At 43.6% G+C, this 27,197-nt stretch overlaps 1 protein-coding gene across 3 annotated transcripts in view; it reads right to left on the bottom strand.

The window, feature by feature from the left end:
* Positions 1-27,197, bottom strand: part of PPHLN1 (periphilin 1) — a 166,444-nt gene that overhangs the window by 106,021 nt on the left and 33,226 nt on the right. For all 3 annotated transcript variants that reach the window (XM_069764751.1, XM_069764752.1, XM_069764750.1), the window contains 2 exons: positions 26,241-26,381; positions 26,094-26,155 (listed from right to left, as the gene is read on the bottom strand). In XM_069764751.1, coding sequence (XP_069620852.1) covers positions 26,094-26,155; positions 26,241-26,381 — 203 coding nt within the window. The remainder of the gene's footprint in view (positions 1-26,093; positions 26,156-26,240; positions 26,382-27,197) is intronic.

The raw sequence follows: 27,197 nt of genomic DNA on the forward strand, positions 1-27,197 counted from the left end.
GCCCAAAGAGCTAGAATTTTCTTGGCCATTGTGAGTTAGAAAAAGAAAAACGTTAAGCACCATTGTATGCTTGGTTCCCTAAGGGTACCGTCACACAGTGAAATTTTGATCGCTACAACAGTACGATCCGTGACGCTCCAGCGTCGTAACAATATCGCTCCAGCGTCGTAGACTGCTGTCACACTTTGCAATGTACGACGCTGGAGCGATAATTTCATGACGTATGTGCGATGTAGAAGCCGTTGGTTACTATGCGCACATCGTATACAATATATGTTACACCATGCGATCATGCCGCCACAGCGGGACACTAGACGACGAAAGAAAGTTTCAAACGATCTGCTACGACGTACGATTCTCAGCGGGGTCCCTGATCGCAGGAGCGTGTCAGACATTGCGATATCGCTCGAACGTCACAGATATATCGCTCGAACGTCACGAATCGTGCCGTCGTAGCGATCAAAATTTCACTGTGTGACGGTACCCTAAAGCTCTCAAAGAATTAACATATATTTTACATCTGATGAAAGTGGGAGGTGATGTCGCAAGGCTGAGTGCTTTTCCATTACTTATCCCTTACTATGTGTTGCTGCAGTAAGATTACACTTTTAAATGACCATTTCTTATCTTGAGAACATCTTACAGAACTGAATCCCTACTTAAGTAATCAGTAGTTACATGGCTTTGCTAGATGCTTATACAGATAAGAAAGCTGACTGTTAGCTTTGATAATTTCCTTGGGGTAGTGCTGACTCGGTATAAGTAGGTTCCTATCTTTCAAGTCTTGGGGGGGTTGCATAAGACCTTACAACCGTCCTTTACAGACTGTCTGACACTCACTCTTCATGGTTAGGTTAAGTTCACACAGGGCGTTTTTGCTGCCTTTTTTTGCTGCGGTTTTTTATGCTAATTTTCAGTTGCTTTGTAAAGTACCAGCAAAGCCTGTGAGATTTCAGAAATCTCATGCACACACATTGGGTTTTTTGTGTGATCAGTATTTTGTGCTTTGCTGGGTTTTTTGGATATAGAGCATGTCACTTCTTTCAGCGGTTTTACTACGTTTTTTTCACCCATTGACTTGAATGGGTGTTCAAAAAAACGCAGCAAAAACGCAGGTATCATTTGCTGCATTTTTGCTGCAGAAAATCCAAGGACATTAGCATGGACAAAGAGATTAAAAAAACCGCACCTAAACCTGCCTTTTTTACGCAGCTTCTTTCCTGCCAAGAAGATCAGGTTTTGCTGCAGTGTGAACTTACCCTTAACCCCTTAGTGACAGAGCCAAATTGGTACTTAATGACCGAGCCAATTTTTGCAATTCTGACCACTTTATGAGGTTATAACTCTGGAACGCTTCAACGGATCCCGTTGATTCTGAGATTGTTTTTTCGTGACATATTGTACTTCATGTTAGTGGTAACATTTCTTCAATATTACTTGCGATTATTTATGAAAAAAACGGAAATATGGCGAAAATTTTTAAAATTTTGCAATTTTCAAACTTTGTATTTTTATGCCCTTAAATCAGAGAGATATGTCACGAAAAATAGTTAATAAATAACATTTCCCACATGTCTACTTTACATCAGCACAATTTTGGAAACAAAATTTTTTTTTGTTAGGGAGTTACAAGGGTTAAAAGTTGACCAGCAATTTCTCATTTTTACAACACCATTTTTTTTTTAGGGACCACATCACATTTGAAGTCATTTTGAGGGGTCTATATGATAGAAAATAATGAAGTGTGACACCATTCTAAAAACTACACCCCTCAAGGTTCTCAAAACCACATTCAAGAAGTTTATTAACCCTTTACGTGCTTCACAGGAACTGAAATAATGTGGAAGGAAAAAATGAACATTTAACTTTTTTTTTTGCAAACATCTTAATTCAGAACCATTTTTTTTATTTTCACAAGTGTAAAAACAGAAATGTAACCATAAATGTTGTTATGCAATTTCTCCTGAATACGCCAATACCCCATATGTGGGGGTAAACCACTGTTTGGGCGCACCGCAGAACTTAGAAGTGAAGGAGCGCCGTTTGACTTTTTCAATGCAGAATTGGCTGGAATTGAGATCGGACGCCATGTCACGTTTAGAGAGCCCCTGATGTGCCTAAACAGTGGAAACTCCCCACAAGTGACACCATTTTGGAAACTAGACCCCTTAAGGAACTTATCTAGATGTGTGGTGACCACTTTGAACCCCCAAGTGCTTCACAGAAGTTTATAACGTAGAGCCGTGAAAATAAAAAATCGCTTTTGTTTACACAAAAATGATCTTTTCGCCCACAAATTCTTATTTTCACAAGGGTAACAGGAGAAATTAGACCACAAAAGTTGTTGTGCGATTTCTCCTGAATACGTCGATACCCCATATGTGAGGGTAAACCACTGTTTGGGCGCACCGCAGAGCTTGGAAGTGAAGGAGCGCCGTTTTACTTTTTCAATGTAGAATTGGCTGGAATTGAGATTGGACGCCATGTCGCGTTTGGAGAGCCCCTGATGTGCCTAAACAGTGGAAACCCCCCACAAGTGACCCCATTTTGGAAACTAGACCCCTTACGGAACATATCTAGATGTGTGGTGAGCACTTTGAACCCCCATGTGCTTCACAGAAGTTTATAATGTAGAGCCGTGAAAAAAAAAATTGCATTTTTTCTACAAAAATGATCTTTTTGCCCACAAATTTTTATTTTCACAAGGGTAACAGGAGAAATTAGACCACTAAAGTTGTTGTGCAATTTCTCCTGAGTACGTCGATACCCAATATGTGGGGGTAAACCACTGTTTGGGCGCACCGCAGAGCTTGGAAGAGAAAGAGTGCCGTTTTACTTTTTCAATGTAGAATTGGCTGGAATTGAGATCGGACGCCATGTCGCGTTTGGAGAGCCCCTGATGTGCCTAAACAGTAGAAATCCCCCACAAGTGACCCCATTTTGGAAACTAGACCCCCCATGGAACTTATCTAGATGTGTGGTGAGAACTTTGAATGCCCAAGTGCTTCACAGAAGTTTATAATGCAGAGCCGTGAAAATAAAAAATATTTTTTTTTTTCCACAAAAAAGATTTTTTAGCCCCCAAGTTTTTATTTTCACAAGGGTAACAAGAGAAATTGGACCCCAAAAGTTGTTGTCCAATTTGTCCTGAGTATGCTGGTACCCCATATGTGGGGGTAAACCACTGTTTGGGCGCACGGCAGAGCTCGGAAGGAAGGAGCGCCGTTTTGGAATGCAGACTTTGATAGAATGGTCTGCAGGTATTATGTTGCGTTTGCAGAGCCCCTGATGTACCTAACCAGTAGAAACCCTCCACAAGTGACCCCATTTTGGAAACTAGACCCCCCAAGGAACTTATCTAGATGTGTGGTGAGAACTTTGAATGCCCAAGTGCTTCACAGAAGTTTAGAATGCAGAGTCGTGAAAATAAAAAATATTTTTTTTTTCACAAAAAAGATATTGTAGCCCCCAAGGTTTTATTTTCACAAGGGTAACAAGAGAAATTGGACCCCAGAAGTTGTTGTCCAATTTATCCCGAGTACGCTGATGCCCCATATGTGGGGGTAACCCACTGTTTGGGCGCACGGCAGAGCTCAGAAGGGAGGGAGCACCATTTGACTTTTTGAGCGCAAAATTGGCTGTCGTGTTTGGAGACCCCCTGATGTACCTAAACAGTGGAAACCCCCCAATTCTAGCTCCAACCCTAACCCCAACACACCCCTAACCCTAATCCCAACCTGATCCATAATCCTAATCACTAACCCTAAATCCAACACACCCCTAATCCTAATCTCAACCCTAACCTCAAACCTAACCCTAATCCCAATACACCCCTAATCACAACCCTAACCTTAACCCTAATCCCAAACCTAACCCTAATCCCAAGCGTAACCCTAATGCCAACCCTAACCCTAATACCAACCCTAATCCAAACCCTAATCCCAGCTCTAACCCTAACTAACTTTAGCCCCAACCCTAGCCCTAACTTTAGCCCCAACCCTAACCCTAGCCCTAAGGCTACTTTCACACTTGCGTCGTTTGGCATCCGTCGCAATCCGTCGTTTTGGACAAGAAACGGATCCTGCAAATGTGCCCGCAGGATGCGTTTTTTGCCCATAGACTTGTATTGCCGACGGATCGTGACTGATGGCCACACGTCGCGTCCGTCGTGCACTGGATCAGTTGTGTTTTGGCGGAGCGTCGGCACAAAAAAAGTTCAATGAAACTTTTTTTGTACGTCGCATCCGCCATTTCTGACCGCGCATGCGTGGCCGTAACTCCGCCCCCTCCTCCCCAGGACATAGATTGGGCAGCGGATGCGTTGAAAAACTACAGCTGCTGCCCACATTGTGCACAATTTTCACAACGTGCGTCGGTATGTCGGGCCGACGCATTGCGACGGCCCCGTACCGACGTAAGTGTGAAAGAAGCCTAACCCTAAATTTAGCCCCAACCCTAACCCTAAATTTAGCCCCAACCCTAGCCCTAACCCTAGCCCTAACCCTACCCCTAACCCTACCCCTACCCCTAGCCCTAACCTTAACCCTAAATTTAGCCCCAACCCTAGCCCTAACCCTACCCCTACCCCTAACCCTAATTTTAGCCCCAACTGCTGTTCTCCTGCCGGCCGGCAGATGGAGACAGATGGCGGGCGCACTGGGCATGCGCCCGCCATTTTCTTCTGCCGGCGGCCAGGAGGAGCAGCAAGAGGATCCAGGTACCTAGGTGAGTATGCTAGGGTCCCCGAATCCCCCTATTTCTCTGTCCTCTGATGTGCGATCACATCAGAGGACAGAGAATTACACTTTACTTTTTTTTTTTTTTTTTTTTTGCGGTCGCCGGTAAACAGTTAATTACCGGCGATCGCAAAACAGGGGTCGGCTACCCCCGGCAGCCGAGACCCCAAAGATTCTCCCGGTGCCGGCCGGCCGGCGCACTGCGCATGCGCCTGCCATTTTGAAGATGGCGGCGCCCATCGGGGGAGCTAGGTGAGTATTGGGGGGCCACCTGGGACCCCTTTTCTCTGTCCTCCGATGTGCGATCACATCGGAGGACAGAGAAATTAAAAAGAGATCGCGTTTTTTTTTTTTTTTTTTGCGATCGCCGGTAAACGGTTAATTACCGGCGATCGCAAATGCGGGGTGGGTTAAAAAACCCCTGAATCATGTTCTCTGGGGTCTCGGCTACCCCCGGCAGCCGAGACCCCGGAAAAAATCGGCCTCTGGGGGGCGCTATTGACTTTTTCCACAGCGCCGTTAATTAACGGCGCTGTGGTTTAAGTACCCTTAGCGGCCGCCGTTAAAAGGCGTATCGGCGGTCGCTAAGGGGTTAAAGTACATTTAGATGGGTCAATTTCTGCCGGCAGGTAATATACCATTTTCAACATGATTGGTTTAATTTAACAATCTACGGCTACGTTCACATTGGCGTTCCGCCAATGTGCGTTGCTGTTGCGCCGGCGACGCAGCGGCGACGCGCCCCTATGTTTAACATAGGGGACGCGTGCGTCGTTTTGGTGGCGTTTTTCGCCACGTGCGTCGTTTCCGACGCTAGCGTCGGACGCAAGAAAACGCTACATGTAGCATTTTCTGTGCGTCCGATTTTCGTCGGAAAACGACGCACGCGTCGCAAAACGCGCGCGTTTGCGCGCGTTTTAGCGTGCGTCGCGCGTTGCGTCGCCGACGCACGGCGGCGCAACGCTAATGTGAACGTAGCCTACAATCATCTCCATGTGAATAAGAGGAAGGATCCTGATGAAATCCTATCCAGTTTAGTTTCTTCATGGCTAGAAAAAGACAACCATGGGTAACTAAGTTTTCCATAGGAAGCGGTTTTAGACTCCTCAAATGATTTTTGTCCATTTAAAGGGAAATTCTATTCTAAATAAATTAAATTATTGATCATTGAACAGTACCAAACTATGCAATGGGTACCTCACTGAGATAGTCTTTGAAACACAAATATTTAGTGCAACATACAATTTACCAAAACGCATGCACGTACATGGGGAGTAAAGTTATGCTAATGCAACTTAAGCTTTAAAAGAATTTAAAAATAAAGAAAAAAGAATACTTGTTATTTTAAAAATATAAGTATCTTTGTCACCATTTTTTTTTTATAAATGCAGAAAGCCCCTTCAATGACTATATTGCACTTTTAGGCTATGTTCACATGTTGCGTTTTTGCAGCTGCGTTTCGCAGTACTAGCAAACTCTGAGATTTCAGAAATCTCATGCATACACCTTTTTTCTTTCCTGTTTTGTCAAAGAACTGCGTTTTTGGCAAAATGCAGCATGTCACTTCTTTCAGCGTTTTTCACCCACTGAAACGGGTAGTACAAAAAAAAAAGCTGCAAAAAAACACAGGTTTTGCTGAGTTTTTGGTGCCGAAACCTAATGAAGTTGGATCAGATTATTTTTTTATGCACTAAACTTTATCAGCATGCACAAAAGATAAATGACAAAAATGCAGTTAAAAAAAGCACTAAATCCCTGCAAAAAATACACAGCAAGCAATCAGCAAAACCACCTTTTTTACTGCTAAGAGAGCAGGTGTTTGCCTGCAGAAAAAAAAAATGCAAACCCGCAACGTGAGAACATAGTCTTAATGGAAAGTTGAGTGAGAGGAAAGAGTCATTACTCTGCTTATAATCACTATATAATATACGAGATTTTGTATTGAAGAACTGAAATAAATTAACTTTTTGTTGATATTCTAATTTTGTGAGAAGCACTTGTGTATGAAATTGTCGGGATCTGATAACCTGCACCACCTCCAATCACCTGAAAACCACAAAAGCAGCAGCTGGAACTTAGGCTGGTCATACATATTAAGATGGCTGCCGGCCGAAAGATGCTCCTGGCAACCATTTGGCTGATCACCATCTCAGCCCACACTTCCATAGACAGAGGCGCTTACTTGGCCGAGCATCGCTGTGACATGTGGGCTGGTGTTTTTTTCTCAAGGAGAACAACGCGATCAACAGTCTGAAATTGGACATGTACAATAGAAATCTTTCCTGGCTATCAGTTGGCCGGCAATATCAGTGGATTCAGCTTACATTAGTTTAATGTGTTTGTGGACCTTTTGGGGTTGAACATTTGCTTAGTGGTCAATGCCTAGAACTGCTGATTATATCCCATTCACTAGAAATAAGCAGCAGTACTAGACAGTGGTTTCATTTCGGCCACTGCAGTAGTAATTTCAACTGATCGATGAAGGTGTCAAACCTAAACAATCTCATATGATGATTTATCCAATTCATAGGTCATCAATTGTTAGGTTCTGGACAACCCCTTTAGCACTAGAAGTCCTGGGAATTTCAAGATCCCCCTGAAGTCCTGAGAGAGGGTCAAATGACCCTCAGTCCATATTGACACCTTAATTAGCATCCATTCATTTGTAAAGGTGCTCTTGCCTGAGGATAAGATAAGAGTGTGTAAACAGAACAATGCAAGCTATTCCTGAGTGTGGGGGTTGCTGCTCACAAGAAAAACCTATTTTGGTTTCTCCCTGAGTGTGGGGGAGAAACCTATTTTGTTCACAGGAAAGAAAATGGAGAGAAGGCACACCATTGAAGAGACATTGGAACTGATTCTGAGCAACACAAATCCTTCAGACTCAGATGGAGAAGACATAGTCCTTCAACCGGCACATGTGGGGTCTGTGCTGACACATGTCGTAGGCATGGACATACGGGACACATGTTCCCCTATGGCCCCATTCCGCACGAACTGTGTCTCTGTGTGGAGCACATGCGTGTCCGTCTGTTCCACAAAGAGACATGTCCGTTGTTTTGCGGAAGCACGGACCGCTTTTTGCTGAAAACGTCCATGCACACAGATGTCATCCGTGTGACTTCCATGTGCACGGACCACGGAGGAAAGTGAAAAGCCTAAAAATAAAGAATTTCATATTCACCTCAGTCCAGCGCTGACAGTTCCTCTCACTTCCGGTGCCGCTCATTAGGCTATGAATATTCACTTCAATGAGCCCAAGAGTGAACCGGAAGTGAGAGGAGAAGAGGCGCTGGAGGGAGGTATGTGGTGACAGCAGACAGCGCTATCTGTGGATTCACGGATAGCACACGGACATCACCCACGGGTGCATGGGGGCCAAAAGGGATCCTGTTCTGCTTGTTTCAAAAACGGACAGAACAGGATGCCAAAAAAGGCAGTGTGAGTTACCTATTTTATTTCCTGACTATCTTTTTTATTTTGAACCAAAACAAAATGCTTATTTGAAATTATTTATCTTGCAGATGAGGAGACTCCGCCTCTACCAAAAAAGAGAGCTCGGTTGGCGAGTGAGCCGACAGAGACCGCAAAAGATGGCACAGTGTGGCATGAAGTACAAGTGGGGAAACATCTCCATTTGACCCCAATAGAACCGTACCCTACAGATGGAGAGCCAAGTGCTAAGGCCAGACGAAGTGTCCAGAGTCGCCTTCAGAGCTTCCTCTGTTTTATCAGTCTTAGTAACATAGTTAGTGAGGCCGAAAAAAGACATTTGTCCATCCAGTTCAGCCTATATTCCATCATAATAAATCTCCAGATCTACGTCCTTCTACAGAACCTAATAATTGTATGATACAATATTGTTCTGCTCCAGGAAGACATCCAGGCCTCTCTTGAACCCCTCGACTGAGTTCGCCATCACCACCTCCTCAGCCAAGCAATTCCAGATTCTCACTGCTCTAACAGTAAAGAATCCTCTTCTATATTGGTGGAAAAACCTTCTCTCCTCCAGACGTAAAGAATGCCCCCTTGTGCCCGTCACCTTCCTTCCAGAGTCTTGACATGCTTCGTAGCATTGAAGAATGGACTACTCAACATGCACGTCACACGGAGCAGGTGGATTGGTTCATGGGTCTCCCGGAACTAATGGCATTTATTTCAGTCATTATCTTGCGGGGGGTGACCAAGGTTCCATCACTACGTGACAGCTGGTCAGCAAACCTGGGAAACCCAAGGATCATTGCCACTATGACCCGAAACCGCAGAACTGTAACCACGGACAATTTCTTTACATCATTGTCACTTGCACAACGACTGCTTAGCCGGGAAACCACTATCCTCGGCACAGTCAACAAGAGTCACCGGGAAATTCCTCAATCCACTAGACAGATGGACCGCACTGAATTCACCACTCAGGTGTTTTCAACCACTGGTGCCACACTGACAGTGTATGCACCCAAACGAAAGAAGGCCGTCTAGATTCTCAGCAGCATGCACAGCGTGGTTGAGACTGAGGATACCAACAAAAGGAAGCCAAACACGGTCACACAATATAACCACACAAAGTGCGGTGTGGATGTAATGGACCAAATGGTGCGGGAGTACAGCGTGCGTGCAGGAACACGGAGATGGCCAGTCGCCGTGTTCTACAACATGATTGACATGGCAGCACTCAATGCTCATGTTCTTTATCAGGCATGCACTGGGGTGCAGGAGAGACGGGTGGACTTCCTGGTTGAGCTTGCAAAAGAGTTAGGTGGCCGTCATGTGACTGAAAAGAAGGCACGCAAGGAGAAACTCCTTTGGCAACTTCCTTCCACACCCAGCCCTGGCAAAAGGGCGAAGTGTCAGGTCAACCATCGATGCACGAACAATTGGGCAACTGAGAGATGTGTTGACTGCTACAAATACACGTGTGGCAAATGTACCAGGGACATACCCAGGCAGTGCCAGGTATGTTCCGACATGTTCAGACAGACTGCTGAGTGAGTGCTGAAATGCTAGTCACACAAGGACATGCCACTCACACACACAGCCCCCCACTGCAGCCTATGGAAAATATGTGTGGAATTGTTTTATTCCTTGTATTTTTTTAACATTTTTATAACAAAAATAAAAAGCATCCTTTGAAGCGTGCTCCTTTACTCCCCTACCCCCATATATTTGTCTTTACCCTTTCCCCCCTCCACCAACATCCCTCCCTGTTGTATAATTTGATAATATTGTTTTCTTGTTCACTGTTTGATCACATTTGTTTGGCCATGCCGCTTATACACTGCTCATCTTGAAAATGTGACTATTTGTTTGATGTTGGTGTGAAATAACCCTTTAATGAAAAAAAATCTTATTGGTTTTTAAAAAAAAATAAAAAGCATCAAAACTAGTGTTGAGCATTCCGATACCGTAAGTATCGGGTATCGGCCGATATTTGCGGTATCGGAATTCCGATACCGAGTTCCGATATTTTTGTGATATCGGGAATCGGTATCGGGATTAAGATTAATGTGTAAAATAAAGAATAAAAATAAAAAATATTGATATACTTACCCTCTGACGCGCCCTGGTCGTCACCGCTGCAACCGCCTTGCTTTCGTTCCGAAGAATGAGCGCGTAAAGGGCCTTCGATGTCGTCGCTGCTTGTGATTGGTCACGTGAGAGGTCACATGACCGCTCAGCGACCAATCACAAGCCGCGACATCATCGAAGGCCCTTTACACGCTCATTCTTCGGAACGAAAGCAAGGCGGTTGCAGCGGTGACGACCAGGGCGCCTCAAAGGGTAAGTATATCAATATTTTTTATTATTATTCTTTATTTTACACATGAATATGGATCCCAGGGCCTGAAGGAAAGTTTACTCTCCTTCAGACCCTGGGATCCATTAAAGGATACCTTCCGATATTTGTGTCCCATTGACTTGTATTGGTATCGGATATCGGTATCGGCGATATCCGATATTTTTCGGATATCGGCCGATACCATCCGATACCGATACTTTCAAATATTGGACGGTATCGCTCAACACTAATCAAAACAAATAACAGTTGTTCTTTTGTATATTTTTCACACTAAAATTTAAGTCCTCTTGTGCAAATTTTTTTCGCGCCGAATTTGCACAGGAATGAACATGCTGCGATTTTTTTTCGCTAGTGTGATTGAGGCCTAAAGGTACAGTTATACGTTACGATCTCATTGATGATATCGTTTGAAAACGTCACATGATCACGTCGTTCATGCAATGTCGTTTTCACATTGTTTCATGTAACGTGAAGATATCGGACGAACACATCGTTGGATCGCTGATCGCATATTTGAGGTCAGAATCTCAAATCTGACGATCCTCGTCCAATTATGTGTCAGAAGATGTGCAGCATCTTTCAGTGTAACGCTGAGATGAACGATTTTGGTCTAAAGTCTCCTATTCCTGCCATTGTGAAAAATCGTTCTGCAAACGTTTGCAATGAGGCTAACGCGGAGCCAAAATTTACATCGTTAACAAGATAGTTGCATGTGACGCCTCTTGGACGATGTGAAACTGATTGCACGAACGATGTGATCACGTGACATTTCTAACTATATCGTCGACGAGATCGTAACATGTAACGGTACCTTTGACCGCTGCGGATCCGCAGCAGTTTCCCCTGAGTTTACAGTACAATTTAAACTTATGGGAAACAAAAAACGCAGTGCACATGCTGCGGAAAAATCCGCGCGGAAATGCTGCGGATTACATTCCGCAGCATGTCACTTCTTTTCTGCGGATTTTCACCTGCTCCAATAGGAAACTGCAGATGAAAATCCGCAGAAGAAACCGCAGTAAAAAAACGCGATAAATCCGCAGTAAAAACCGCAACGGGTTTTCGCTGCGGATTTTGGAATTCCGCTGCCGAAAAATCCGCAGTGGAATCCGCAAATTGTGCACATAGCTTTAAGGTACCTTCACACATTACGATATTGTTAACGATATCGTTGCTTTTTGTGACGTAGCAACGATATCGTTAAGGAAATCGTTCTGTGTGACAGCGACCAACGATCAGGCCCCTGCTGGGAGATCGTTGGTCGCTGAGGAAAGTCCAGAACTTTATTTCGTCGCTGGACTCCCTGCAGACATCGCTGGATCGGCGTGTGTGACACTGATCCAGCGATGTCTTCACTGGTAACAAGGGTAAACATCGGGTTACTAAGCGCAGGGCCGCGCTTAGTAACCCGATGTTTACCCTGGTTACCAGCGTAAACGTTAAAAAAACAAACACTACATACTTACCTACCGCTGTCTGTCCCCGGCGCTCAGCTTCTCTGCACTCCTCCTGCACTGGCTGTGAGCGTCGGTCAGCCGGAAAGCAGAGCGGTGACGTCACCGCTCTGCTTTCCGGCCGCTGTGCTCACAGTCAGTGCAGGAGGAGTGCAGAAAAGCAGAGCGCCGGGGACAGACAGCGGTAGGTAAGTATGTAGTGTTTGTTTTTTTAACGTTTACGCTGGTAACCAGGGTAAACATCGGGTTACTAAGCGCAGCCCTGCGCTTAGTAACCCGATGTTTACCCTGGTTACCCGGGGACTTCGGGATCGTTGGTCGCTGGAGAGCTGTCTGTGTGACAGCTCTCCAGCAACCAAACAGCGACGCTGCAGCAATCGGCATCGCTGTCGGTATCGCTGACTGTGAAGGTACCATTAGACACAAATGCTTCTGGTCATTACTCACAGCTGTACCTTGCTCTAAAATTTCTAATTCTCTATTTAAAATATATAAAAAACGATTCATTGTTTCAGCGCTTTTTTGCACAAATACTACTAAACTAAATACAATATGTATAGTCTTTATATTATCAAATACAATAAACTGAACAGAACTAACTTGAAACTACATGGGTAAACTGGATGGAAAACAGCAAACAACCTCCTGTGGTGCAACAGTAATGGCCTTAATTACAGAACAAAAGACAGTGAATAGAGATAAGATAAGCTATAGATAAAATCCTTTAGGTCATTTGACCCTTCTCTGGGTTTCAAAGGTAGAAATGTCAAATGACCCGTCTCTGGGACTTCTAGTGTTAATTCCAGCTGGAATAGTGCTATAATGTCTATGGTCAGCATGTTTGGGGGCCATTGCTAATAACAGGAATCTCTTCTCCTCAAATTTGTTTATAATCCATTTTGTTTGTGTAGAACAGATACAAGCAGCAGGAACAAACAATAAGATAAGGCTTCCAGCTAATCTTAGCTATCTGATTTTGGTTTGGGAACAGGGTAAAATAACATCACCGCCACTAGCTGGTCATATCCAAAAGCAAGGTGAAAAATATGCCCCCCATACATATTAGATAGCCGTCTGCAGCATGATAATTAGGCCGACAGCCATCTCCATACACAGGAGCACTGGCTCAACCAAGCCCTTCCGACTGGTCTACAAAAAAAGACACCACCAGCAGCCTCTTGTGGCGACCTATCTCCAGAGAACAAAAGGATGAGATGTTGGAAATCAAACATGCCGGATCCTTCTCTTCCCTGACATCATCTGAGCGGGGAGGCCCCATAACACATTAGATTGTCATCCTTAAAAACTCACAGAACCGAAAAGCAACTTTGAAAAGGTTTCATTAAAATGTTCTCCATATTTGGTGAAATTTTATCGGAATATTGTCCAGCATCTTGGTTGCTGATAGTTATATATTGGGCAATTGTGTGAAGATGTAAAGGTAGCAACGGGTTAAAGGCTAAGTCTGCCTTTACAATCATTTATTCATTGTACAAGGTTTATAAAAATGAAGCAATATTATAGCATAGACAGAAAAATATCTCGCATTTTATTTACATCTAACTATATGTCGCCATGGTAACAGACTACCAGATGTGATGTGTAGTCTGAACATGCATTCACGCATATCTCTGTCCCCTACTTCCCACATTTAGTGGTTTAGCAAAAATAACGGAGCACATGAAAAAAAAATACAACTGCGAGATTCCTATGTGGAGGTATACATAGAAAGCTGTAGTCACAGAGATAGGAAATTTTAAGTGAATACTTATTGCAAAGTTGCTCCTTTTTGTTTTGCTTCATAAAAGCATAAAACATAGCAATAAGCTCTATAGCAGACATTAAAGGGCCTCTGTCACCCCCTCCAGCCGTTAGAAACTAAAAGAGCCACCTTGTGCAGCAGTAATGCTGCATTCTGCAAAAATACCTGTCTTTAGTCCCGAAGGCTGGTCTTAACCCTCCTGTTGCACACGCCACACGACCGTCACTCAAGGCTTCTTCGGCGCCGGGCGCCGCCCCCTCGCGCTGTTTTCAAATCAAATCCGGCGCCTGCGCTGTTTTGTTCTGCCTTGGGCAGGTGCAGTGCCCAATATATAACTATCAGCAACCAAGATGATGAACAATATTCCGATAAAATTTCACCAAATATGGAGAACAATTTATAAAATTATAAAACGCTTTATTTCTGCTTTGACTGCACCAATAACTAAAAGAGCCACCTTGTCAGAATGCTGCATTACTGCTGCACAAGGTGGCTCTTTTAGTTTCTAATGGCTGGAGGGGGTGACAGAGTCGCTTTAACATTTTTGAAAACCTGAAGCACTCCTCCCATCAAAATTTGTATCTCCTTAATATATTGCAATTATCATTAAACTTCTTGATGACACTGCGCACGGTAGACACAGGAACATTCAGGTCTTTGGAGATGGACTCGTAGCCTTGAGATTGCTCATGCTTCCTCACATTTTGGTTTCTCAAGTCCTCAGACAGTTCTTTGGTCTTCTTTCTTTTCTCCGTGCTCAATGTGGTACACACAAGGACACAGGACAGCGGTTGAGTCAACTTTAATCCATGTCAACTGGCTGCAAGTGTGATTTAGTTATTGCCAACACCTGTTAGGTGTCACAGGTAAGTTACAGGTGCTGTTAATTACACAAATTAGAGAAGCATCACATGATTTTTTGAACAGTGTCAATACTTTTGTCCACCCCCTTTTGTATGTTTGGTGTGGAATTATATCCAATTTGGCTTTAGGACAATTCTTTTTGTGCTTTTTCATTTAAGACAAATTAAATGAAGATAATAATAACAAAGAATTTGTGATTGCAATCATTTTCAGGAAGAAACTGAGTATTATCTGACAGAATTGCAGGGGTGTCAATACTTTTGGCCACAACTGTATATCGCACTGGGTACTTACAATTGCTCAATTTGTCATTCTACACAGTTAAAGGGAATTTGTCACCCCCGGGACGTATATGACCTATTAATATGGGCATAAGGTGGAATGTTACAGAAATGTAATGGCTCCTCGCCCCACAAAAAAAATCCAATGAATTCTGCGCTCGCAAATCAAAATGCCCCTCTCATGTCAGAGCCCCACAGTGTTCCTAAACCACATGTTTGGCATTTCTGCAGCAATGAGAGCCCGCCTAATTTATGGGTGCGTGTCTCCAGAAGCACGAGCTGGGCATAATCTACTGGTCACTACAACGGCAGTTTGGAATTTTGACTCCGCAACATCCACAGCTGCTTGTTTTTGGAAAATACCCATGGAGTCAACATCTTCACTACACCTGTAGATAAATTCCCAGAGGGGTGTAAATTCAAAAATGGGGTCACTTGAGGGGGATTCTGCTCTTCTGGCACTTAAAGGGAGCCTGTAACCCCCTGGGACGTATATGACCTATTAATATGGGCATACAGGTAATAGAAATGTTAGACTAGTTCTACCTGTATGCCTCATATTAATGGTCTGATTGATGAGAACTGTTATATTCTGTCTTTATGTCAATAATTTCTTCCAGGGTTCGGGGTGTGCAGTGCATGGAAGATGATTTCCTCATGCCCCGGAGCCTGGAAGAAATCATTAACATAAAGAAAGAATATAAAATACAGGTAGGACAAGTGTAACATTTCTAAATAGAGAAAACGCGTTTTCAGATTGTAATCCTTATGATGCAATGGATAAGGATTACAATCTGAAATGCGTTTGCTCTAGTTGCACATTTTCTTAACCCCATGCACACCGTTGCGATTTTGATGGATTACCAATTAAGAATCTTATTCTTATTGAAGACGGACAAGCTAGATTTCTGCAATTTTTTCACGTTTTAATTACTGCAGGGTTCCTTGCCTGGAGTCTTCTAAGTGGTGAGCTGACTTATCTCTTCTTTTTCTATTTTTATTATTCTGAGAGTAAACAAGATATCTAAAACGTGCAAACCCCTTGTAACAAATTAAAGTGATCTAAACTCTTGACCACTATAAAGTACAAATGACAATTTAAATATTCCCATAACAGCTGGCGCCAGTATGTTCAAAACTGTCCTATTCAGGGACGGACAACTTCATGAACCCGCTCATAGCCATTACATCCTAAATCTCTGTTTATTCCAGTGAGCATTTGTGTAAACAGAATAATAGCCATCATACTTTCATCTCTTTATTATTTGTATGCTTACTATACAATAATAAGAGAGCCCAACATACTTTACTAAATGAAAACAAGGCCGCTTCCTGTTTTACAAAGCACGGGCGTAGCAAACATTCACGAACATAGCCAAGTTTAATTGGACAGAACATTAAAGGAATAAAAAAAAAAATCTTAAAAACTATTTACAAAAACAAAGGCTGAAAAAAAATCAATTGTATTGACCAGATTTCTGGTAAAATGACACTTCGAAAATATCACTATCATTTAATCTAAGAGTAAGTGACAGTGTGGCACTGAAGAAGAGATTTGGAGATGGGTACACTGAAAAACCTTTCTCTTGGTCTTTACAAACCTAGGTTATTTAGGCCATTTGTCTGATAACGATTGTAATCCTGATACACTCAGCAGATTCTGACATCATCTACCTAAAGCCGAACTTTTCTATGTTCTAACATAAAACAGGCTGGCAGACAAGAACCTAACAGATTACTTACCTGTAATGTGAAGATTAAAGGGGTTGTCCACTACTAGGACACCTTCTTCATCTAAATACCGTATGTTCAGCTCCAATAAAATAATAAAGCCTATACTCATCTCCCGTGCCGACTCTGTTCCCGCGGTGTCGGCACTCGCTCTCCCCGGGGCTGTGATGCGGTGTTGTGACACATGACACCGGCACCCAATCAGCGTTGGCGTCACTGTCTCCGCCTTCGGATAAACTGAACATGAGTAGGGAGCCAGGGCTGCAGTTCATCCAGGACTTTCTCTTCATGTTCAGTTTCCCTGAAGGCGGAGACAGTGACGCAAACGCTGATTGGGCGCGTGGCATCCCATGTCACAACACCGCATCACAGCCCTGTGACCGCGAGTGCCAACACAGCAGGAACGGCGCTAGCACGGGAGGAGAGTACAGGCATTATTATTTTATCGGGGCCGAACATTTCATTTAAGAATGTGTTATCCTAGTAGTGGACAACCTCTTTAACCTACGCATTTGAGGTCTTTTTTTTCCTATGCTGGTTTCTATAAGGCTAGGTTCACATTGCGTTAGGGCAATCCGTTAAGCGGATTGCGCTAACGCAATGTTTCTTTTTGGTCCGCGTTCGCCGACCCCGCTAGCGTAGATCCCCGATCTGCGCTAGAGAGGGACGGACTTTGGACGCGAAGCAGCGTCCGAGGTCCGTCACAAAATAACGGCACATCGCTAGCGCGTGCCGAAAATGGCACGCGCTAGCGATGCGCTACAGGCAGAAATAACATTGCTGTCAATGGGTGCGCTAACAGACCCGTTGCACGGCGTTAATTGCGACATTTTCGCCGTGCAACGCTGTCCGTTAGCGTTAACCCATTAACGCAATGTGAACCTAGCCTTAATGCAGAGTGGCGCTGCTGTGTGCTGTGCATCTATCAGATGTTTCACAAGCTTCACCTCCTACCTCTTCTGCCGTTTTCTCCCTGTGGTCTTTTTACTAGAAACATCCTTTAGGGTGCACGCATGTGGGGGTGCACGCAAGCGTCCCAGAAGCAAAGCGTCACGGAGCTAAGCGTCGTGATACAGCAGTTATTTCATGGCAAAGAACTAACATTCATCTTCTCTCTTCACACAGGTATAACTTCCCACCTCTGCTTGCTGTCTCATCTGCTGCAATAGAATCTTATGGTATAACTTCCCATGCTTGCTGTCTGCTGTGTCATCTGCTGCTTTACCATCTAGAAACATATTTTAATGTGTCTGCTAATTCATTGGTATAATTCATTTGGTGCATTGTACTTAAAACTCACTGTTGCATATCCATGACTGAGATCAGTGCGGATCTTATCTGGCGGAAGGTGTTAAAATAGATGTTGCCAGGCTGAATGTCTTCGATCTTCTAAAGAAAAAAAAATCCCTGTTGTGCTGGCCCCAGCTGCCAAATTATCCTCAACCAGTTCCCACAATCCATCTCTTCTGACTCAGCAGTCTGGACTATAAATTTAGAACTATCCTTAGGGGTGCACGCAAGCGTCCCAGAAGCAAAGCGTCACGGAACTAAACTGGACCATGATTGTAAATACATCATTGTAAATACACACCTGTACTTTGTATCTCCTCCACCTCATTGTAGATTGTAAGCTCTCACGAGCAGGGTCGTTTTATTTCGCTTTAATTATTGTATTGTTAACGTTGTTACTTATGTCTATTGTGTTTGATACTGGTAAACTGTAAAGCACTGTGGAATATGTTGGCGCTATATAAAGATTATTATTATTATTACTATACTGCAATAGTTTGATTTTTTTGTTGGTGGTTGAGCCTGCAAAGAAACAAAACTATAGGGTGCTTGAAGATGAGGAAGATACCATTTTCTCACCATAAAATATATTATAGGATTTTTTTGTTGTTGCTATAATTACAATTAATTACAATGTTCAGAGTCACTAAGCTGCACTATCAAAGCATAGCCCAAATATGGGTGCATGCTTCATAAGAACCAACCGAAAATGTACATTAGCCCAAAAAAAAGGCATAGCAGTACTCCAGGAAATCCAAATAAATCAAGTTTCTTCACCCTGCGTGAAAAAAAAAACAATTCACCCCTCAACAGAGTCATTTCCAACCATTGGCGCAAACTTTTAGGAAAGCCAGGGGCCTGGTTTCTTAAATAAAATTGTACCCATCAGAATAATACTGTGGTGAAAGTTTTAATACATGACAAGAGAGGGTTTTTTTTTATAAATACTGTAAAAAAATTACTATAAAAGTAAACCAAGTATTGCAAAATAGAATAATGCCGGATATCTCCAAGTCTGAAGTGAAATAAATGCAGATGTACTAATAATGTAGCTTTCCGCAATAGGGAACAATAGTGTGCCCTAACCCTTCTACAGGTTACATGTCTTATGACCCCTGTGCTAGAAATTTCACTAGACCTTGTGATATAACTCCTCCACTGCTTTTTGTAAAATAGAAACCCACTGATAATGGCAGCTATCCGAGACCACTTTTCTAATAACTACACACGGTCACAGTATTTGTAGCATGCTATTTGCCAAGGATATAAAATTACTCCATGAAGACAAAACTCATTCTTCGTTCTTTGCCACTTAACCTTTGAGGTGAATACACTTCTACTTAAAGGGGTAGTAGAGAATTCGGAGTTCTGCCCCGTCCCAGGACCTCGTGTTTGTCAGACTGGAGAGTCGTTACGAGTATTTCCGCTCTCTATGACCTGTCCAGCCTAAAGATGGAACTCTATGACTTGGTCTCGGATTCAGACGATGTTATTTGATGCAGTGTTACACATCTGTTACCCGTTAGGCGTCACATACTCATTCAATAACCGCTATTCTTAAACTCCCCAAACACATGGAGGCTGGCCTCAACTAAGCATGTCTGTGTCCTAAAGGGGAGAGGATAGTCATCGGGAGCCAGACACCTCTGCTGATCCTTTTTTCCTGACACTGGCTGCATAACTGTTGACTGACCACCCTAGCACGCAAACATTAGATGGTGTTGTGGGCTTTATACTAAAATCCAGGGTCACTTCTACAGATTTCAAGTGGATTTTAAAAAAATGGCCAGAAAACAAAAGATTAAACAACTTCATCTCATCTGGTAAAATTTCCCACTGTTTTGGTGCTTTGTTAGAGACGAATTTCCAACTACATTAACCCATTCCACACCGTCAGCGATTTATAATTTTTGCACTTTCACTTTTCTCCTCCCCTTCTTCAAAACTTCAACTTTGTTATTTTTCAGACAGCATTACGGCACGAAGGCTTGTTTTTTTGTGTGTTTTTTTTTTTGGCAGAACAAGATGTACAGTACAGAGAAAAAGTTTGGACACACCTTCTCATTTAAAGATTTTTCTGTATTTTCATGACTATGAAAATTGTACATTCACACTCAAGGCATCAAAACTATGAATTAACACATGTGGAATTATATACTTAACAAAAAAGTGTGAAACAACTGAAATTATGTCTTATACTCTAGGTTCTTCAAAGTAGCCACCTTTTGCTTTGATGACTGCTTTGCACACAAATTTTTAAAATCTGACCAGTGTCATTTTATGTGGTAATAACGCTGGAACACTTCAACAAATCCCAGTGATTTTGAGATTGTTTTTTCGTGAAACATTATAATTTACATTAAAGGCAAATTTAAGTTGATATTTTTTATAAACATAAAACATATCAAAAATTTGACAAAAAAAATTGGAAAAAAAAAAATAGCAATTTCCAACTTTGAATGATTATCCCTTTAATCCAGATAGTAATACCACAGAAAAACATTAATAAATAACATTTCCCTCATGTCGGCTTTACATCAGCACCATTTGTAAAGTGTTATTTTATTTTGTTAGCATTTTAGGTTTAAAAATGTTGCAGTAATTTTTCTTTTTTTTAAGGAAATTTACAAAATGTATTTCTTTAGGGACCTATCCAGGTGGAAAACCCCCAAAAGTGATACCATTTAACAACAGCACCCCCTGACATACTGAAAACTGCTGTCAGGTAGTTTATTTATCCTTCAGATGATTTTCAGGAATTAAAGGGAACCTGTCACCCCCCAGGTGTTTGAAACTAATAGGGCCACCTTGTGCAGCAGTAATGCTGCATTCTGACAAGGTGGCTCTTTTAGTTATTGGTGCTGTAAATGCAGAAATAATCCATTTTGTAATTTGTCCTAAATACCTTTCTTCAGTCCTGGAGGCAGGTCTTTCCCCCCTGCTGCAGACACCACACAGCCGTCACTCATGTCTTCTTCGCGCCGGGCGCCGCCTCCTCAGCGCTGTTTTGAAATCAGCCGACGCCTGCGCTTTTGTCTTGCCTGGGGCAGGCGCAGTGAGCGCTGCCCGTCCTCTGTCCTCATATGCAGTCTAGCTGACTGCGCCTGTGCGGCCGCCCTGCCTGTGAATCCCAGCCCCGCAGTGTCTTATGATTTATTCACACTGCGGGGCTGGGATTCCTGGGCATGCGCACTGCGACCTGGGTGAGTGGCTTAGACACGCAGTGCGCATGCCAAGGAATCCCAGCCCGGCAGTGTGAATAAATCATAAGACACTGAGGGGCTGGGATTCACAGGCAGGGCGGCCGCACAGGCGCAGTCAGCTAGACTGGATATGAGGACAGACGGGCAGCGCTCACTGCGCCTGCCCCAGGAAAGACAAAAGAGCGCAGGCGCCGTGTTACACCACGCTATACTAACCTGTCCGGCCGGCGCGCTCCCGACGCTCCTCCACGCTCCTCTCCGTCTGGATTCCCTGGCATTCGTCCCTTCGGCGGTCCGCGCATGCGCAGATGTGCTCCTCTCAGCGCTGGGACTTCTGGGAGGTCGTGACCCACTGGCTCCACCCCCAATATGGTTGCGCCCATCGGGTATTTCTCCCCTGCATCTGACTGGGTAAGACGCCTTTGCGTTTATTGCGTTCGCTGGTTTACCGCCAGCATTCCCTTAGGTTCCTTGGCTCTGATCCGTATTATCTCCGCAGTGTCTCTTACTTTCTCTGTCCTGCCAGTCCCGTGTTCCTGCCGTGTCCTGCCAGTCCCGTGTTCCTGCCGTGTCCTGCCAGTCCCGTGTTCCTGCCAGTCCCGTGTTCCTGACGTGTCCTGCCAGTCCCGTGTTCCTGCCGTGTCCTGCCAGTCCCGTGCACCTGCCGTGTCCTGCCAGTCCCGTGTTCCTGCCATGTCCTGCCAGTCCCGTGCTCCTGCCGTGTCCTGCCGGTCCTGCGTTCCTGCCGTATCCAGCCAGCTCTGCGTTCCTGTCATACCTTGCCAGTCCTGTGCTCCTGCCGTATCCTGCCAGTCCCGTGCTCCTGCCTTGTCCTGCGTTCCTGCCGTATCCAGCCAGTCCTGTGTTCCTGCCGTACCCTGCCAGTCCAGAGTCTCCATCTGTCGAGGGCTAGCATCTTACTGGTTAGTACCCTGTCTTTGCTGCTTCCATCTGTCCAGTGCCTCCGCCATTCTAGCCTCTTCAGTAGCTCCATCTTTCCTCAGTCCTCAGTTCTCTCTCTGCGCTATCCTCAGTCGTCCCTTTGGCTCTGGCTGTTGCGGTTTCACCCTCCATGGGCCTGTCCCTAACACTCCCTGTACAGGGGGTGGTACCATCTGGTTCACTCGCCCTCGGGGGCTCTGAAGTCGTGACCCAGAGGGTCCACTTCTTAGTCCTGATACGCCGGCAGATTTCAAAACAGCGCTGAGGAGGCGGCGCCCGGCGCCAAGAAGACTTGAGTGACGGCTGTGAGGCGTCTGCAGCAGGGGGGAAAGACCTGCCTCCAGGACTGAAGACAGGTATTTCGGACAAATTACAAAACGGATTATTTCTGCATTTACAGCACCAATAACTAAAAGAGCCACCTTGTCAGAATGCAGCATTAGTGCTGCACAAGATTGCTCTTTTAGTTTCAAACGCCTGGGGGGGTGACAGGTTCCCTTTAATACAAAGTGACATAACAGGAATTAAAAATTGCATTTTTACCACCTAAATGTTGGTAACTTCTGAACAGGCCACCATCGCCGGTATACTCTAAGGGTCTTGTGCACATGTTGCAGATTTACTGCAGATCGGCAGCAGATTTGGCCCTGCGGATCCGCAGCAGTTTTCCATGCATTGTGCAGTTATATGTTAACCTATTGAAAACCAAATCCTCTGTGCACATGCTGCGGAAAATACCGGGCAGAAACAGCGGTTTATTTTCCGCAGCATGTAAATTGTTAGTGCCGAATTCGCAGCGTTTTTAACCTATTCCATTACAGGAATCCGCAGGTGTAAAAACACGTGAAATCCGCACAAAATCCGCAGAAAACACGCAGGGAATCCGCAATGTGTGCACATACCTTAAGGCTGCTATTTGGCCATGAACTGCCATGGCAAACACCAGGACCAATCATGATCTCAGGGTGCCGATGGGAATAAAGAGGAAGCCCCCACACTCTGTTAACCATTTATATGATGCACTCATTATTGACAGCAGCATATAAAAGGTTAAACAGAGTTGGACGGTGCCAACACTGATCATGGCTGATGCAGCAAGTTGTCAGCTATAGTGGACAGCCGACAGCTGCTGGATTGTCACCTGTATGGGGAGGCTATTCTCTTATATCTCAGGTCAGTAAAAAGACGTATTGACTGTCATTAAGGGGTAAGATTGTGATATAAGGAGAAAAAAAACTAGCAAAAAACATTTCTACAACATTTTAAAAAATGCACATAACACAAAAACTTGATTTAAAAAGTAGGCCGCTCTTTGAAGAGAGCTTCCCTTAAAGCCATATTACAAATGTATTCTGCAAACTATGCTGGAAAGAGCAGTCATAAAGAATGATTCCCACCCAACTGTCTCTGACCCACTGCTCAAGCTAAAGGAACATGTTAGGGAATTCGGGAGCCCTATGCCACAGTACTGCACTCACAATAGGTTTCCAAATGTCTTAACTGCGTATGCCAAGCTTCACTGCAATTCTTCAAATAAAGAAATGTATGCCATGGAGGATACAAACGAACGCCATAGACATTCCAAGTTACATCACAATAGTTTGCCAGGTATCTGTGATCAATAAAAACATGTTTTACAATTGGCTAAGATCAGGAACCCAGGAGCGAGGAGTTCAATCGTCGAGACCCTGAATTCAATTGTCATGGGTATAAAAGAGGATTTTCAAAAATTGAGTTAAATATCGGGTAAAACACCCAAAGCTCCCTTGATTCTGCAGCTGTTCGCCATTTTGTGCTGCGTCATTCCATTGTAGATATTGAGATTTGCTGATTTTGCTAAATCTCTGCTTCCAGTTCAACTATACATTTCTTCAGAGTCTTCTCTAGGGTCATTTGCTTTTACCCTTCCCAGACGCTGCCCATCACAGCTCGGCAGTGTCTGGATACTGATCGTTCAGCTGTGATTGGCAGTGTCTAAGAGGAAGGGGTTAAAGCACCCCCTCAGAGAAGACTTCGAAGAAATGCCAAGTTCACTGCAAATAGAAATTTCACATACCACGCTCTCTAAGTATGAATACCTATACAATGGAGTGACGAAAGCAGAAAAAAGCGGAGAACACAGGGATATTTACCTTAACCCCTTCCCGACATCCGCCCTACTATTACGGCGCCGTCGTTGAGCCCGCATCAAAGCCGGGACATGTCAGCTGTTTTGAACAGCTGACATGTGCCCACAATAGCGGTGGGTGAAATTGCGATTCACCCGCCACTATTAACTAGTTAAATGCTGCTGTCAAATGCTGACAGCGGCATTTAACTGGCGCTTCGGCCACACGGCCGTAAATGCACGCATCTCCGACCCCTAACACATGATTGGGGGTCAGCGATGCTTCTGCATAGTAACCATAGAGGTCCTTGAGACCTCTATGGTTACTGATGAAGGTTTGCTGTGAGCGCCCCCCTGTGGTCGATGCTCATATAAAGCATGCATTTCAGCTACATAGGAGCGATCTGATGATCGCTCCCATGTAGCTGAGCTGATCGAGTTGTGCTAGCTTCTAGCCTCCCATGGAGGCTATTGAAGCATGGCAAAAGTTAAAAAAAAGTTTAAAAAAATATGAAAAAAATAAAAATATAAACGTTTAAATCACCCCCCTTTCGTCCCATTCAAAATAAAATAAAAAAATCAAATCTACACATATTTGGTATCGCCGCGTTCAGATTTGCCCGATCTAAACGGCGTAGCGAGAAAAAAATTTGAAACGCCAGAATTTCGTTTTTTTGGTCGCCGCAGCATTGCATTAAAATGCAATAATGGGCGATCAAAAGAAAGTATCTGCACCAAAATGGTATCATTAAAAACGTCAGCTCGGCACGCAAAAAATAAGCCCTCACCCGACCCCAGATCATGAAAAATGGAGACGCTATGAGTATCGGAAAATTGCGCAGTTTGTTTTTTTTAACAAAGTTTGGAATTTTTTTTTTTTACCACTTAGATAAAATGTAACCTAGACATGTTTGGTGTCTGTGAACTTGTAATGACCTGGAAAATCATAATTGCAAATCAGTTTTAGCATTTAGTAAAGCTAGCAAAAAAGCCAAACAAAAAACAAGTGTGGGATTGCACTTTTTTTGCAATTTCACCGCAAATGGAATTTGTTTCCCGTTTTCTAGTACACGGCATGCTAAAACCAATGATGTCGTTCAAAAGTGCAACTTGTCCAACAAAAAACAAGCCCTCAGGCACAACTATGGGTTGCACCTAGATTTTGCGACTGTTCTAAGCTTTTACACCCAGAATTCTGGCATGAAAGCTTAGCTCAGGTACTGTAGTTACGTGTTTGTGCTTTTTCATATTCTGACCATTGTGGCTATTATTGAGGATTCATTTATCTTGTGCATTCATATAATTGTGCCTATGCACTATGCCTAATTTAGTAACATTATACGTACTGTGGAGTTGCTAAACACTTTGCTTGTGGTTGTCTCATGTATTTAATCACATTGCGTGTTGTACATGTGATAGCAATAATGTAATCTTTTTTAGCTTTGAGCTATTTTGGAGTTACCTCTATCTTAAAGGTCTAATCTGAGTCGGTCATTTTGAATAATGTACCCAGTGGACATAGTATATCTACTTTCAGCAACTTGTAATTTGCACATATCCTACAACATATCAGTCAGTGTGGCCTAGATTTAATAGCTCAGCTATGGGAGACGTGTTACCCACAACGTCCAGTAGATGTCACTAGAACACCAGGTACACCGGGGTGATGCCCCTACTGCTAAGCACACAGTAATAGTAAGCCTTTGCATTTCTGTAGAGAAAGGAGCTTCCTTCACAGTCCTCTTCATTTTTTCCTAATTATTTCCTGAAGGTCTAGAAATAAAATGGAGTCTATTTTGCATTATTAAGCTGTCTGTATAGTCTGAAACTGCACTGGAAACGAAGCCGGACAGGACATCTACATAAAAGAAAGCATTCTGGCAGGTAGATCATAGAATACTTGTACTCAGGGGTAGAAAGAGTTACCTGTAGTCCAAGGGCCGGCCCATGGGTGGCTCTCCTCTTCCCCATCTGTACACTGGATCCTCCTATTGTAAGATGGATAAAAAAAAAGCATTAATATTTGAAAATGGAATAGAATATAAGCACACAATAACAAAAACAAACACATACCCCTCTATACGGTCCACTTCGTCTTTCATATGTATGGGGATCATCGTATTCTCTGTAATCTGCTTCACTGTACTCTTCGTAACGATGATAGCCTTCATCATCTGGTCTTCGGACCACACTTACCACTCTGCGATACTCGCCCTTTGTAAAAGGTAAGGAAAAAAAAGATTCAATCTACAAATATACGGTATATTTGCACGTTTGTCATAGTCAATTTAATCAGTGACATTCTTATAGTGTATGCCAAAATCTATGCACCCACTCAAGAACCCATCATGTAGGCTGCTGCGCTCCCACGACGACGTTCACACTATCAGTATTCGGTCAGTATTTTACCTCAGTATTTGTAAGCCAAAACCAGGAGTGGGTGATAAATACAGAAGTGATGCATATGTTTCTGTTATACTTTTCCTCTGATTCTTCCACTCCTGGTTTTGGCTTACAAATACTGATGTAAAATACTGACCAAATACGGAATGTGCGAATGTGGCCTTAGGCCTCTCATCCAGACCTCAGTTTTTCACGTATGCGATGTATATCTCGCTTTCACAGAACAAGAACCCAGCATAATCTATGAAGCTGTTCATATCTCAATGTTTCTTTGCGGAACACATATCCGCCAAAAAATCATGGGAAAATGTCTGTGATTAAAATTGTAATTAAGAGGAGAAGCTTTGTAAGTTATTTTTTTTTTACTTAAGAGAAAATCCCTGATGAAACCCTGATTGTAAAAGCTAACACACTGACCAAACACTGATGAAAGTTGGGCCATTTTTTGCGTACATGAAGGTGGTGGTTCTGGTTGTTGGATTTCAACATGCCTGCTCCTTGTATCCCCATGGAAGATAAGCCACCACAATAGTGTGTAAGTATGGGAAGATCATTACCATTAGATAGGTCTGCCAGTTGCATTTCCAATGGGAGACCAAAGTGATCAGCAGTCCAAAATCAATTGCC

The sequence above is a fragment of the Ranitomeya imitator genome, chromosome 4 (assembly GCF_032444005.1).
Source record: "Ranitomeya imitator isolate aRanImi1 chromosome 4, aRanImi1.pri, whole genome shotgun sequence".
NCBI lineage: Eukaryota > Metazoa > Chordata > Amphibia > Anura > Dendrobatidae > Ranitomeya > Ranitomeya imitator.